The sequence below is a fragment of the Dasypus novemcinctus genome, chromosome 26 (genome assembly GCF_030445035.2).
Source record: "Dasypus novemcinctus isolate mDasNov1 chromosome 26, mDasNov1.1.hap2, whole genome shotgun sequence".
Taxonomy (NCBI): Eukaryota; Metazoa; Chordata; class Mammalia; order Cingulata; family Dasypodidae; genus Dasypus; species Dasypus novemcinctus.
The window spans coordinates 47,598,455-47,614,381 of record NC_080698.1 but is presented as its reverse complement, the minus strand read 5'-3'; the positions used below and the strand labels follow the sequence as shown (position 1 = coordinate 47,614,381).

Sequence of the window (15,927 nt, the reverse complement as noted above, 5' to 3'; positions counted from 1 at the left end):
TCCTAAAAGCATTTATAAAGAAAGTATAAAGTCATAAGGTAAAACTATTAAATTGCTGAAATTGAAAACCTACATAATGGGGAGTGAATGTGTAGCTCAAGTGGTTGAGTACTACTTCCCATGCCTGAGGTCCTGGGTTCCATCCCTGGTACTTCCTAAATATGAAACAAAAATGAAAAAACCAACTCTCATTGGGGAGTGGATATAGCTCAGTGGTTGAGCGCCTGCTTCCCATGTACAGGGTCCTGGGTTCAATCCCTGGTACCTCCTAAAAAATAAAACCTACATAAGAGGGGCAAATTTAACTAAGACTTAAAATTGTTCTTGAAAAAAATGTTGATACCAATTTAAAAAAGCACAGATTAGGGTAAAACAAGATTGCAACTAAGTGAACTGTAACAAAACTTTGAAAACAATGTTGAAGTATTAAATTACATACCTGAAATAATGTTACAAATGGGACTTGTAAAAAAATATATATGTATATATGTACCATGCTATAAAAAAATAAGGTGAGAAATGAATATTTTAGAAAACATGTAACAGAAGATACTGATTTTAACATTAAATGTGATTTAAATCTTTGCCAATAAAAGGCAAAAAAACAGGCCATGCTGGAGTTCTCTATGAGTTTTGTATGATTTTTGCAATTTCTTTTAAGTTAATATTATTTCAAAATAAAAAGTTAAAAATATAGGGATGCAGATGTGGCTCAAGTGACTGCGCTCCCGCCTACCACATGGAACGTCTGGGTTCAGTTCCTGGTGCCTAAAAGAAGATGAACATGGCAGTGAGCTGACGTGACAGGCTGGCACGGCAAGGTGACGCAACAAGATGATGCAACAAGAGACATGGAGGGAAAACATGAGACACAACAAAGCAGGGAGTGGAGGTGGCTCAAGCAATTAGGCACATCCCTCCCACTTAGAAGGCCCCAGGTTCAGTTCCAGTGCCTCCTACAAAAGAAAAAAAAAAGACCAGCAAACAACAAAAGAGACACAGCAAATGCAAACACGGGGCTGGGGAGAAATGGATAAATAAACCTTAACAACAAAAAACCCAGCAGGTCATAATGCTCTCTGGCTAAATATTAAAGGCAAACCAAGATTGTGAGGAGAAATTAAGGGGCATATACTATTTTATAAAGAAGACTCTAAGAAAAAAATTAGATGCAATAATGGAATCCCTACAGAATGTTTTTTAATAAAGTACAGGGAGCAAATGTGGCTCGAACAGTTGAGCACCTACCTCCCACACAGGAGGTCTCTGGTTCAGTTCCCAGTGCCTCCTCAAAAAGCAAAACAAAAAAACCAACTCCGGGAAGCTGATGTGGCTCAGTGGTTAAGTGCCAGCTTCCCAAATATGAGGTCCCAGGTTCAATCCCTGGGGCCCCAGTACCTAAGAAAAAAGGCACAGATACTGGAAACAATAGTATTACAACCATAGGCACTAATAACTGCAATAAGAAGCTCCAAAAGAGCAGAGCAAGTGTAGATCAGTGACTGAAGGCTTGCTTTGCATGTATGAGGGTTCAATCCCCAGTGCTTCCTAAGGGGAAAAAAAAAGCAAAAACCTGAAAGATATTAAAAATTAAAGTAAAATTGATAGAAACGTACAGTTTGAATAAACGAAAAGTAAAGGTAGAGAGGATCTGAACAAATTAGGTAAAATATTCAGAAGCTAGAAAAGAATTTCTCAAAATGTCTATCAAGTCTCAGAAACAAAACTGGTCATACGTACTGAGGCTCAAAGAAAGCCTCAATAAATATGAAACATATAAAATCCCATTTGTCACAAAAAAATGTAAATTAATATAAAATAGACCAAAACCTTCCAACCACTTATGTATAAAACATAATTTCCTAAATTCACGCTATTCAAAGTGATCCATACACCAGCATGAGCATCAGCATCACCCAGGAGCTTGTTAGAAAATGCAGTCTCAGGTCCCACCCCAACTTATTAATCATAATCTTAATAGGATGCTAAGGTGATACATTTACAGATTAAAGTTTGAAAAGCACTGTTCTAAACAACTAGATCAGAGAGGTGATTGTATATACAAACTAATTTAGAAAATAACAAAAACAGGGAATTACCAATATCTATAGGATATGTATGGTTAACAGCAATACTTAGAATAAAATCTACAGCTTTAATAGAAGCTTTTATCATTAAAAAGAAAACCCCTGATAGAACATTTAAGATTTAGAAAAAACTAAAGACCTCACAGAAAGTAGGAATAATAATTAAAAAAAAAAACCACTGAGCATGTTAAAACCATAGAACAGATAGAAAGTATGTGAAAGCACAAAACAATGCACTAAAGTTCTTATCAAAGAAAGGAAAAGGGAGAGGTTGTTGGTGTGGGAGGAGTGCGGTGGGGAGGTGGGGGGTAAACGGGAACCTCTTATTTTTTTAAATGACGTTTTTTGAGATGTATATAACTTAAAGTACAGTTTACAAAAATGATGGGGGTAGGTTATATGGGAACCTCTTAAGTTTTTTAATGTAATATTCTTTGTGATCTATTAACTATAAAAAAAAAAGGAAAAGACAAAACTATCAAAGGAGAGGGTATAGCTCAGTGGTTGAGCACCTACTTTGCATATATGAGGTCCAGGGTTCAATTCCTGGTACCTCCAAAAACACAAAAAAACACAATCAAACCAAAGGTAATAACCAATATTCAGTCAAAATATTAGGTATGCCATGTATTAAGAATATATGAATATTTTGTCTAAAATAACTGATTTCTGCTCATAAATATAAATCTCACAGTGAGGTTATGGAGGCAGTTGTTGATAGGTCATAAGGTTAGTAAGATATAATAACCTTCTGCCTGATGAATTTAGGATGTGAAACACCTATTAAGATGTAACAGATCTTCTAACCACTATCTACTCTTATGGCTCTATAAGAAAATGAATGACACCATTAAAGAGATCACAGGAGCAATTTTATGGTGAGGTCTCTGATAAAAAATTGTAGAACAAGTGACATTTCAACCAATTCTTTACAAAGACAGGATTTTCAAAGTATGGTGCAAAGCTGGTACAGATGGGTGTCCTCATACATAATTTGGAGTACTGGGCTAGGACTTGATACTGGACCTCTCAAGAAGATGGCTATAATAAACTAGAACTTTTATACAATGGAATATTATACAGTTGCTAAAAAGAAAGACTGTGAAATTAAAATGAACCTTATATATTCTTCTACTATGTGTGAAACACATGAATAAAAGAAAAAGGAAAACAAAAACAGTTGTATTAGGGTGGGGAAATTAAGATTTTTAATGTGAATTATTTTCAATAAACTTTAAAAAGTTTAAATGGAGTCACATGTTTGTTTTGGTTATAATGATGTCACAAAGCCCAAAGGTCGGGAAGTAGATTTGGCTCAATGGATAGAGCATCCACCTACCACATGGGAGGTCCAGGGTTCAAACCCAGGGGCTCCTGACCCATGTGATGAGGTGGCCCACATGCAGTGCTGATGCATGCAAGGAGTGCTGTGCCATGCAGGGGTGTCCTCTGCAGAGGGGGGACTCGGGCACAAGGAGTGCGCCTCTAAGGAGAGCCATCTGGCGTGAAAAAAGTGCAGCCTGCCTAGGAGTGGTGCCGCACACACAGAGAACTGATGTAGCAAGATGATGCAACAAAAAGAGACACAGATTCCCAGTGCTGCTGACAAGAATACAAGCGGACACAGAAGAACACAGAGCAAATGGATACAGAGAGCAGACAACTGGGGAGGGGCGGGGGGAAGGGGAGAGAAATAAAAAATAAATCTTTAAAAAAACAACAACCCATAGGTCAACCTGAGAAGTAATTATCTAAGTCTAAGAGATGCTACAAAGTCTGAAATTAGATTTTACCTTTCTTTGATTTGGTTCTTGGTCAATAAAGATGAGATGTTATTTGCTGCTCTGTTCACAGCCAATGGATTATTATCACCAGCAATATGATAACAGTTAGACCATTCAGAAGCCCCCTAAAAGACAAATATTAAAAGTAGAAAATTGCAAAAAATGATTACAGTAAAATCATTTCAACCAATTATCAATTAACAAGATAATCCAGTCCAACATTTTTATAAAGTAGCAAAACAATGCACATTGTCAACTTTGCTATTCCTCTTGCTCTTTCTCTGCTTGCTTAACTTCTATTCATCTTTCAAGACCCAGCTCAAATGTCTACACCCTCTGTGACATCAACCCCAACCCTCCAAGCTATTTGTCATCTGCCTCTTCAAAAGCACTTTGCAAATTCTTCTGCCAGTGCACTTGTTCTATTTTAAATTATTTCTATACTTGTCTGCCCTGCAAACTAATCTGGGCACCCCCTGGACAGGCTTGGTCTTTTATTCAGTCCCACATCTAGCAGTGTCTGCCACACAGAAGGCGCCATAGGCCCCAAATAAATGTAGCTTGAAAAAATTATCCAAATCAAACCAACCAAACTGACACTGCTTTGTGGTTATTGGAAAGTGTATATATAATCATAATATTGTAGTACTTGAGAATTTCAAAATAAAATGCATTTTCCTTTGGATGGATGGCTTCTGAATGGTAACTATCACATCCCCAGAAGGGTTTTGTGATTTTAAGTCAAAAATAGGTCAGCAGTACAAAAATACCAAGCTGTTGCCTATCACTTGTGAAATGAGATGACATACTACCCCAATGGCCAGGACAATTTTCTATGAACATTAACATAAGGGTTCTGCCCTCTATTTAGGGATAAAGAGCAGACACCTCTTTTGTAAATATTAACACATCTCTCATTTGTGAATACAGTGCTTTGTAACTTTTTCTTTAGCATAGACATTTGAGGATGATGACACAATTCCTATTTATAATCTTATAAAAGGGATGTCAAAATATGCTAGAATTTTTTTGGAAGGTGGGGGAGAGAAGGACCCTAGAGTTTGTTGAAAGCTTCCCAGGTGACTCTGATTCCCTAACATTCTTTTTATTGTTGTTTTAACCTACTTAGATTTTTAACCTTGGCAAGAATGATTTTGTAGTACTGCAGGTTTTAAAGTGTTCTAGATAAAGTATTTTATACTTTGGTGAGCAAATCTGTATCTTTCGTAACTTTACCTTACCATACACTGGATTAAGTTTTTCTATATTGGCATACTCATGTCTATTTTTTTAAAGATTTATTTTATTTATTTCTCTCCCCTTCCCCCCCACTGTTTGCTCTCTGTGTCCACTTGTTACGTGTTCTTCTGCATCCGCTTGCATTATCAGGCGGCTGGGAATCTGCGTCTCTTTTTTTGTTGCGTCATCTTGCTGTGTCAGCTCTCCATGTGTGTGGCACCACTCCTGAGCAGGCTGCACTTTTTACACGTGGGGTGGCTCTCCTTAAGGGGCTCACTCCTTACGTGTGGGACACCCTTAAGTGGGAGTGCCCCTGCGTGGCATGGCACTTCTTGTACACAGCAGCAGTGTGCACGGGCCAGCTTACCACACGGGCTGGAGGCCTTGGGGATCGAACCCTGGACCATCCTATAGTAGACGGATGCTCTATCAGTTAAGCCACGTCTGCTTCCTCTAATGTCTATTGTTACATGGAAATAGCTAAGACTTTTCTTTTTCTTGGCCCTATTCTGGACTCTATCTACCTTGTATCTCTCAACATGTAGTGACCATATCTACTATTTCAGATATAAGCATATCATGGTTTAATACTTGGGAGTGAGAATGCTTTTTCTGGAGAACTGTTTTTGATTTACAACTGGGATTTCTCTTTGTGAATCTCTTTAGCCAGAATAATTTATCTAGTTGCCACTATCAGAAAACAGTAGTCATGTAATTACCGTATTTGCATTCTTGGATTTTTACTGCCAGATTACAGATGTCATTTTCTAATTAGTTTGGATTACTTTCTCTTTTTTGTGGTGCTTTGGACTTGCTCATCTGTCCATTTTCTGCCCACTCAGAATCTTGCGGTATCCCCCTGCAGTTTATTCCCACTTTTAGTTATACCTTTATTTATAGTATATAGTATTAGGTATACTGTATTGAAGAATTTACCATGTTTTACAAATTTAAGCAATTCTTAGTGGGATCTCCCATTTCCAAATTGTTTATAAAAGTATACATAATATCAAAGAGACTCCACTATTAAATGTTCTCCATTAGTAAATGTCTTTCCACTTCTTCCTTTGGTTTTAGGCAGTTTTTATGAGTCCTCTCAATCTCATAGTAATTTTGAAAACCAAGAGCATTCTGTATGTAGTCTTGTCAAACTTCCTAAAAAGGGTTTCCCCTTTTTACAACTATACTCATGCCCTCCAAGAATCTAAGTGGGTGCAATGGCTTTCCTCCAGTTTATGTCTTCAATTATCCATCTCCAAGTTTCCTAGCTCATCTGTTATAGAAAAGGGACTTAACAGTTTGTAATTCTGTCTCTTCTGTAATCCAGCAAATAGACATCACTAACAATCTATCTAGTCCTCTGGCACTTGGCTATTTGTACTAAGTAGTTATATACTTTATATAAAAGTTCTACCTTTACTAGTGTAATTCTTCCAAACTTCTTGAGTCCATCGACTCAACCCTGATGATTTCATTATGTCTAATCTGCCCATTATGTCCAGACATTCTGAATATATCATGTGCTTATATAAAAGCTAAAGAGGGAAACGGACTTTGGCCCAGTGGTTAGGGCGTCCGTCTACCATATGGGAGGTCCGCAGTTCAAACCCCGGGCCTCCTTGACCCGTGTGGAGCTGGCCATGCGCAGTGCTGATGCGCGCAAGGAGTGCCATGCCACCCAAGGGTGTCCCTCGCGTGGGGGAGCCCCACGCACAAGGAGTGCGCCTGTGAGGAAAGCCGCCCAGCGTGAAAAGAAAGAGCAGCCTGCCCAGGAATGGCGCCGCCCACACTTCCTGTGCCGCTGACGACAACAGAAGCGGACAAAGAAACAAGATGCAGCAAATAGACACAGAGAACAGACAACCAGGGGAGGGAGGGAAATTAAATAAATAAATAAATCTTAAAAAAAAAAAAGAAAAAAAAAAAAAAAGCTAAAGAAAAGTTATTACCTCTATTGGTATTGCCCCTGTTCCACACATCGGATCAACTATTATATCAGTAGGTTGAGGAGCACAGAGCCTGGAAGAAAGAAGAAATTAGCCTGTGTGAAGAGAGTCAATCAAAAGCTGAGGCTTCCACACTTAATATTCCTGAAGCTCTAAGTTTGGCACTTCCTGAGCATATTAAACACAGAATTACCATATGATCTAGTTATTCTGCTCCTAGGTATACAGCAAAAAGAACCGAAAGCAGAGACTTAGACAGATGTTTGTACACCAGTGTTCATAGTGACATTATCCATAATAGCCAAAAGGTGGAAGCAACTCAAGTGTCTATCAGCAGATGAACAGATACACTATATGTGGTATATCCACACAATGGAATTTTATTCATCCATAGAAAGAAGTGAAATGCTGGTACATGCTACAATATGGTAGAACCTTGAAGACATCATGTTGTCAAAATAAGCCAGACACAAATGGACAAATATTGTATGACTTCTTTTCTATGAAATAGTATAAGCAAATTCATAGAGTTAGAAAGCAGAATAATAAGGGGGTTGAGAGTAACTACTAAGGGATGTGGAGTTTTTCTTTTTGTAGTAATGATATTGCTCTGAAAAATTTTGTGGTGGTGATTACACAACACTGTGATTATACTAAAAGCCACTGATTGGGGGAGCAGATGTAGCTCAGTGGTTTGAGCACCTGCTTCCCATGTTTGAAGTCCTCGGTTCAATCCCTGGTACCTCCTAAAAAAACAAAAGCCATTGTACACTTCAGATGGATTGTATGGTATGTGAATATATCTCAATAAAACTGCTTTCAAAAAAAGAAAGAATAGTGGTTACCAGAGGTTGTGGGAGGGGAAAGGGGAAGTTATTGCTAAATGAATATGAGTTTTGGTTTGGGATGATGAATACTGTCTGGAAATAGTTAACGGTGAAAATTACATAGTATTGTCAATGTATTGTCAAAGTACTGTCCACTTAAAATGGTTAAAATGACTTTTATGTTATGTATATTTAACCACAACTAAAAATAAATAATCATTTTTTTAAAAATCAAGTACCTATCATACTAGCATGAAGGAATAGCAATCTAAATTCATTTTTAAAAATATAATGTTAATTACATGTTAACTTTGTACCTAGTATTTTTTTAAAAAATCATTACATATAACTAAAAGTCCCTTTTGACTATCCAAAATAATATTTCACTCCCTAGATGGGAGTTTAGTCTGTATCCTTCAGACCTTTTCAAATGCATTTATATACATATATTCCTTTCTAAAAGTGTTATTTTATATATAAATGTGTACTGTTACATAAAAACAAAACAAAAACACCTCTAACATGTCTCAAGTAAATATGTTTACTGGCAGTTACATTCAGTATTCCTCACATATTTAATTTTAAAGATAATAATGTTGCTATATAAGTAATCTGTACTTTGAGCTCTTACTATTTGCCAGGCATGGATTTAAATGCTTTACATGCATTACCTAATTTAATTCTCATAACAACCCTGTGCTGTAGGTTACTATTATTATTCCTATTTTATAGATAAGGAAGCCAGAACAAGGAAACATTGTTACATGTCCATGGACACAAACTAATAGGTGCTAGAGTAAGGATTAGAGGCAATATTTGTTAGTGGCTTAAATGTCTCTTCCCAGATAAGTCAGTAGTTTTCTTTCCTTCTTTTGTCCTTCTAATCTTTTCATGTTTCGTTATAGCACTTAGTACATGTAAGGTAAATATTTGTTTCTCTCACAAAACAGATCCTTAATAACTGGCACTGGGATCTTATTGTAGTACTGTTCTTACCCCTCAACATGTGGTAGAGAGGATTCTCGGCAACCTTTTTTTTCCCTTTCAAATTATTTTGGATTAGACTACAAGCTCCCAAAGGGCATTCTTTCCAATTAATTACAGTATTTTTTTTCTTACTGTGATAACATATATACAATACAAAATTTCCCATTTAACCACTTTTTTGCCTACAACTCCATGACATTAATTATATTCACAATCTTGGCAACCTTCTTGGTAGTAAGCAACCCTGTACTCCCAGGCCATAGCTGATGGGTTCAGGGAAAAACACTTGACTGAAACTAGGTCAATCAGATCCTCTCTTCTAGGAATTTGGAATAAAGAACTAGAAGCCCTAGGAAGTATGTGCCAGTCGTTTGAAATTGGAAAAATATAAATTTTGAGGAGGGGCATTCATGTGCAAAGATGAGCAAAGAAAATAGAAAATAGCCCATAGTCTCCTAGGAGAGATAAGAATGGCTGCCTAAATTTCTGATGGTTTCCAAGATTTAGTTCCTATCTTTCTTGAGGCATGGTTTAAATTTTTTCTTGGATTCTCAAAGACTGGAGTCTCAAAATCTTTTCAATAAGCTCACTCTGCCCAATTATCACTTTTATGCCTCCTTATATCTTAAACTAGTTTACTTAGGTTTCTCATTCTCTTTATTTTTCTGGCTTCTACCATAATGCCTGGCAGTTAATAGTCAATAAGTGTTTGTTAAATGTATGAAGACTATGAACTCTTCCTTAATCAAATAAGCCCAATGTGCTATTACTGTCACTGAATCAATACATTTCTGTTGTGTTAAACTGTGAATTGTGGATGAGTAGAATAAAAGATGAAGCAAAGATGGGAAGAGAGGGAAATAGTATTTTTTACCACCAGGACATGCCAGGCACTGTATATATTAGGTATTTGCATATGTTTCTGCATTTAATCCTCCCTAATCCTTTAAGTCCTGTATCAAACCCATTTTGCAGTCTGAAAAATGGAAGCTTAGAGAAAAATAAACTTATCCAAGTGGTGGAAAGAAGCACCTAATAAAAGGGAGAAGGACAAAGGAGAGGGAAAACTACATCTTGCACTTTGCAAAGTGGAAAATTTCAGGATGATCCCTGGGCTGCTTTAAGTATAAAATGAAAAAATATAAGTAAAGGTTCTCTATGTGTTCATTTACACGTTTTACACATTTTTCCTCCTAATGGGTAAGTCTGTAATTTCACTGTAGAGAAGAAAGGAGATAATTAATGTAAAACAACTCAGTACAACATCTAGTACATATTGGGCACTCAGCTAATTTAACTACTGTCATCATTTCATGGTGAGATTCCAGGCAAAACAAGATTCTTAATTTGTGCTCCTTAAACGCTAGAGGCCTGGGCAATGTAATGCTTATTGAAAAACATGAACCTGCACTTCATTGCCTCTATAATGCTTAAAGGTTTCTCTCTTTTCATACAGGTGTGTACACACCTACTGGATATAACTGTGGACGCTATGTGATACAGGTGATTCCACCTATTTTTAAAGAGGAACAAGTTACATTTTATACTGTGATGGTAGATTTCACAAAAGGAAAATTATTTTCTCTATTAGATAAAATTAACTGAAATTACATTTCAAAATGGTAATTCAGTTAAAACTTTCCCCATTTGTCACCTTAAGATAGCTTCTGTACCAGCCAAGCATTCCTTCTTCCCTTTTCTGAATTAAATGTACTTGACTGCACGCTGCCTTTGCTTCGAGGCTTATCTCAGTTGTGAGTATATGAATCTCTTATGCCATCCTTGCTTTCTAAACCCATCCTCTGAGTTCTTAAATTTAGGATGCTGCTTCATTATAGTGTGAGGTGATATTCTGAAGGGTTTTTTTTTTTAAGCTTTGTTTTTAAAAAGAAATCTACTAGAATTACTGTTTAAACAAAAATGTTTTTAGATATTATTTTGTTCAAAAATGTTTTCTTATGTTGATCATCAACTGATTTTGTCTATAAATGTTGGCCTGTCACAGTATCTTTTCAATATAGATTCTATTTACCAGTTTAGTGTTTTTAAACAGTACTGAAAATTGAGATAGGTAAATGAGATGACATAAAAAGGAAAAGAACATGCCTAAGTATTTTTATAGAGGTGTCAAACTTTTTTTCTGAGAGAAAAAACCGTCTCAGCTTTCATCTGCTTCACTGCACAGAAAGGAACAAAGCAAAATTCACTCTAATTCCTGACATAATGTAATTGCAGAATGAAAAACTGAGACAGTAATTAAGTGGTACTTTCAGGACCACAGGAGTCAATGTTAGATAAAGGGGAAAGAAACAGATTGGCTTCCCCTCCCCCCCCCCATGGCTTTTTGCTTGCTGTCTGCTTTCTGTATCCATTCACTGTGCATTCTTCTGTGTATTTATTTTTATTTATTTATTCCCCTCCCACCCCTTGCGGCTTGCTTGCTGTCTGCTCTCTGTGTCCACTCACTGCACATTCTTCTGCGTTTTTGCTTGTCTCCCTTTTTGTTGCGTCAACTTGCTGAGTCGGCTCTCTGCGGCACTTGCTGGCTGGCGGCTCTCTGCAGCGTGTGGGCAAGCCTGACTTCACAAGGAGGCCCTGGGTAAGGCCCCGGGACACCAACCCAGGGCCTCCCATATGGTAGACGGGAGCCCAACTGATCGAGACACAGCCGCTTCCCCATATCATTAGCTTTTTATCTTGTTTACCCACAAAATTCCAACATAATGCCTCACAAAAATTAAAGTGCTTTGAAGGGAAAATTCAAAACAAGGTGTCACTTTAATCTGGATGGCAAACCCATTCTTTTACCTGAGCATCCCATAGGCAAGAGTAGATCTAAGAGTTGTAGGTCCAAAATGTGTAATATTTCTTCGGTGGAGACTCTCTTCTGTCAGTGCGATGCCCACAACTATTTCATTATCATGGATATTCAAAAGAACCTATTAATAAAGTTAAACAAGATAAAAGAAAATATTTTTAGGATTGTTCAAATGGCAATTTGAGTAAATTTTATGTTAGACTTTATCAATTTTTATTGTTAAATTTTTTTATTGAAGAATACTTTATACACATTAAAGTACACAAATCCTAACTTCCATGAAGTTTTACCTATATATACACTTTTAGCCACCATCCAAATTAACATATAGGATATTCTCTGTACCCCCAAAAGGTTCCTCTAACCTCTCCCAGTCATTACCCTCATGATAATCATTAATCTGACTGGTAACACCAGATTAGATTTGCTTTTTTTGAACTACATGTAAATGGATCATAGAGTATATACTACTTTTTGTTTAATTTTAAATCTATTTTATTCTTTTCTTTCCATTCATTGTAAATTGGCTACAACCAGATTTCCCTCAAATTTTTATAATGCAAACATAGTTTTGCAGGTTTATGGTTTTTTAATATACTTTAAAAACATCTGTTAACTATTTTGGAAAAAATTTCAAACATAGAGAAATGTTGCAAGAGCACTGGCACAAGGAATAATAAAACCTTCACCTAGACTCACCACTGGTAATGCTGTGTCACATTTGCTTTATCACCCATTATGTTGCTATCTCAGTATTTAAGTAATAATGTTTGTGAAATAATGGTTTTTTTGTACTGGTTATATTTTTGCTAACACACAGTTAAATATAAACTATTCAAATAAAAATAAGATATGTCCCTCAATATTCCATCTAAATCACTTCCATTTCCTCCTTATCAGGATCTCAGCCACAGCAGCTGACACTCAGATAGCAGTTACTACATACTAGGCACTATTCTAATGCTTTACATTCATCACCTCATTACATATTAACACCCTCTGAAATAGGTATTCTTATTATCTCCCTTTTACAGATGAAAAAATGAGGCACAAAGAGGTTAGCTCATTCTGCCTTGTAAGATACAGTTGGAGTTTGAACCCAGGCAAATGTCTCCAGAATTTGTGCTCTGAGCCACCCTGCTAGCTTCTGGACATCACTGTTCTGGTTAGCCTATACACTCTCACAATGGCTCTATGAGGGATTAAAAAAACAGAATGGGGAATTACTCTCCGATGTGATATGCCCCCCCCCCCGAAAAAAAAGTTACAGAGAGACTAAGTGACTTGCCCCAGATTTAAAAGTCCCTTTAAAAACAACAGAAATGACTTGGTGATTAAAAAAAAAAAAAAAAAGCCAGAAATTTAAAGATTCTAGTTCATAATATCCACAAGTGAATCACCTATGTAAGAAAGGACAGGGCCCAAGGAGATTAAGCATGCTAAGAAAAGGAACCATGAGTTAATATTTGGGTTTGGGACTCTAGCAGGTTTTAAGAGAAGAGCTGGCTCTAGGTTATTAGCACTGATGTCCTGATTTGAGGAGGTAGGTTTGCTTTAAAAATATCCTCCACTCTTAGCAAAACTGTGCAACCAGGACACACAAAAACAAAATAATTGTTTTTAATCTGGTTGAACTTTATAATCTGAAAATAAAATTTGTGTAATACAGTAAAATGTACCAGATTAGACATTAGAAAACACCAATTATTTTCTCCCATCTAGTGAACACTTAATATACATCAGGTATCATGCCAATGACTTAACTATATTATCTCATTTAACGCTCAGGGCACCTTAAAGGTATTTTATATACTATATTGCCTCCATTTGAAATAGAGACAGAGAGAGATTACTTTACCCAAAATTACACAGCAGTGGAGTCAAAATTTGGACTAGATCTGTCTCCAAAGCCCATGCTCTTCTAATTACATGCTATTAGTTCTGTGGCATTAGTTTCATTTTAAGATTGGGGTAGTCTAAATATTCTACCTATCTTTAACAACAGCCTTCTTGAATCATCACAATCAGAGTCTACACCTACCTCCACATCAAAGTTGGTCATGTCAGCCTTCCACTTAAAATACTCTTGAACGGCACCCCCAAAATCTCTTGCAGCCTCATTTGACGTAAAGCAATGTTTCTCTCCTGCCCTGTTGCATGTGACTCTAAACTTCAGCACTTGAGGTTCAATTTCTTCTCTTGAGCTTTCATCAGTCTCATCTTCTTTGGAAGATACTAAATCATCACCTACTAATGTTGATATCTCCTCTTTGATGGCTGGATTTTCATAGTAGTCTAAGAAATGTGCATCTAAGCTGTTGTTAGTGCACTCTTTTTTAACATCTTTCTCATCTATTTTATCTCCTTGTCCATTATTAATCTTCCCTTTATTTGAATTACGGTTTATTTTCTTACGCTTTGTTTTTTTTTTCTTGAAACTGGTGTTGATTTTCCATACTTTCAAAGGATCTGACCATGGAAGCTTCCCTGCTAAGTTTTCAAAATCCTTTAGAACTTCTTCCTAAAAAGGAGAGAATAAAATCCATTCATTTCTCACCACTTTGATCAATTAAACCCCTACTTTGCTTACAGACTACATTAATTTTTATATTGGGGGTAGGAGTTTTAAAAAAAAGACAAAGGAAGTGGATATGGCTCTAGTGGTTTGGCGCCCACCTATCACACAAGAGGTCCCAAGTTCAGTTCCCAGTGCCTCCTAAAGAAGACAGGCTGATGTGGCTAGCTGATACAACAAAGAGACACAATGAGGAAATACAATGAGAGACACAACAAGCGGGAGTTGAGGTGACTCAAGCCAGGGGGCGCCTCCCTCCCACATTGGAGGTCCTGGGTTCGGTTCCCACTGCCTCCTAAAAAAGAAGACAAGCACACAATGAGCAGACACAGAGAGAAGACAGTGAGCACAAACAACGGGGGGGTGGGGGGAAATAAAAATATTTTAATAAATTAATTTAAAAAATTAAAAAGAAAAAAAGTTAATATAAAATAATATCCATGCTTAAAAAATTAATATCTCATTGGTAAGTATGATACATACAAATTAAGCTACTAAAGAAAAACAACAAGACAGAATGGTAGATCAACAGTAGGGCTTCAAGATTAAAATTTCAGTAGTAACTGTTAACAGTGGTTACCTTCATGGAGGGCAAGTAGGTGGATGAAAGACAAGTCTCATTAACTTCCTTTTTTATCTTGAACTTTGTGCTGTGTATACATGTATATAATTTTAAGAAATAAAAGTTTTAAAATAAAAAAACTATACATATGCATACACGATATATATAGTATGTATATAATTATTTTAAGTAAAAGTTTTTAAAAAACCCTAAAACTAAAGCAGTTTATCTATCCAAAGTCTAAATAGTATCTAGAGCTATCTTTTGAAAAAGTAAATCCAGGCACAACCCTCCCTTGCTGAACATTCTTGGTACAGTAGCTTCCCACTGCACGTAGAAAACCTAAATTTCTTAAAAAGCCCAACACAATCTGAACCCTGCCTTTTTCTCAGGACCATTTACTCCTTCACTTCCAATTCTGCTTCATGTGGTCTCTTTGCACTACACTTGCTCCTTTTTCATTATTAAATAGCTTTTGGAAATAAACATCATGCTCTATGTAAAGTCATTTTCTTCCTGTTTTATTTTCTTGACAGTACTTAGCATTATCTGACATTGCAAGGTTTATGTATCTACTTGTTCACCATCAAGTCTCCTCCCAGAAGTGCATGGTGGAAACAACTTAATCTGTCTCAATCACTGATATGAGCCCATGCCTACAACAATGCTTGGCATATAAGAAGGGTTCAATAAACAGCTCTGAGGAGGAGGAAAGCCTGTGCAGAGCCTTTAGTTCCAAATTTATGTTACTTCATTCTTGTCAATAAAAAATGTGATTTAATGCAAAAAAATAAACACCTCCTGGGAAATATATGATTAAATATATGATTAAATGTAATATATGAGTAAATGGGTGGTACCGCCTTGCTCTGTCCAATAGAATAGAGTAGTCACTAGCCATGTGTAGTTACTTAAATCTAAATTAATTAATATTAAAAATTCAGTTCATTAGTGATACTAGCCACATTTCAGGTACTAATGGCTACTGGCCACCATGTTAGAAAGCCTAAACAGAACATTTCCATCATGAAAGTTTTACTGCATGATGCTGGTACAGACAGTATATGCTATTGCAGATCAAAGCAGAAAGAAATCAATGCTG

General features: G+C 36.5%; 1 protein-coding gene across 10 annotated transcripts in view; it reads right to left on the bottom strand.

The window, feature by feature from the left end:
• The window catches only part of THUMPD3 (THUMP domain 3 tRNA guanosine methyltransferase), a 30,817-nt gene that overhangs the window by 5,904 nt on the left and 8,986 nt on the right, over positions 1-15,927 (bottom strand). For all 10 annotated transcript variants that reach the window (XR_011647556.1, XR_009183633.2, XM_058288686.2 and 7 more), the window contains 4 exons: positions 13,730-14,209; positions 11,679-11,809; positions 7,060-7,129; positions 3,881-3,996 (listed from right to left, as the gene is read on the bottom strand). Coding sequence is in view for 8 of the 10 variants with exons in the window: in XM_058288686.2 (XP_058144669.1) it covers positions 3,881-3,996; positions 7,060-7,129; positions 11,679-11,809; positions 13,730-14,209 (797 nt within the window). In the remaining 2 variants the exon portion in view is untranslated. The remainder of the gene's footprint in view (positions 1-3,880; positions 3,997-7,059; positions 7,130-11,678; positions 11,810-13,729; positions 14,210-15,927) is intronic.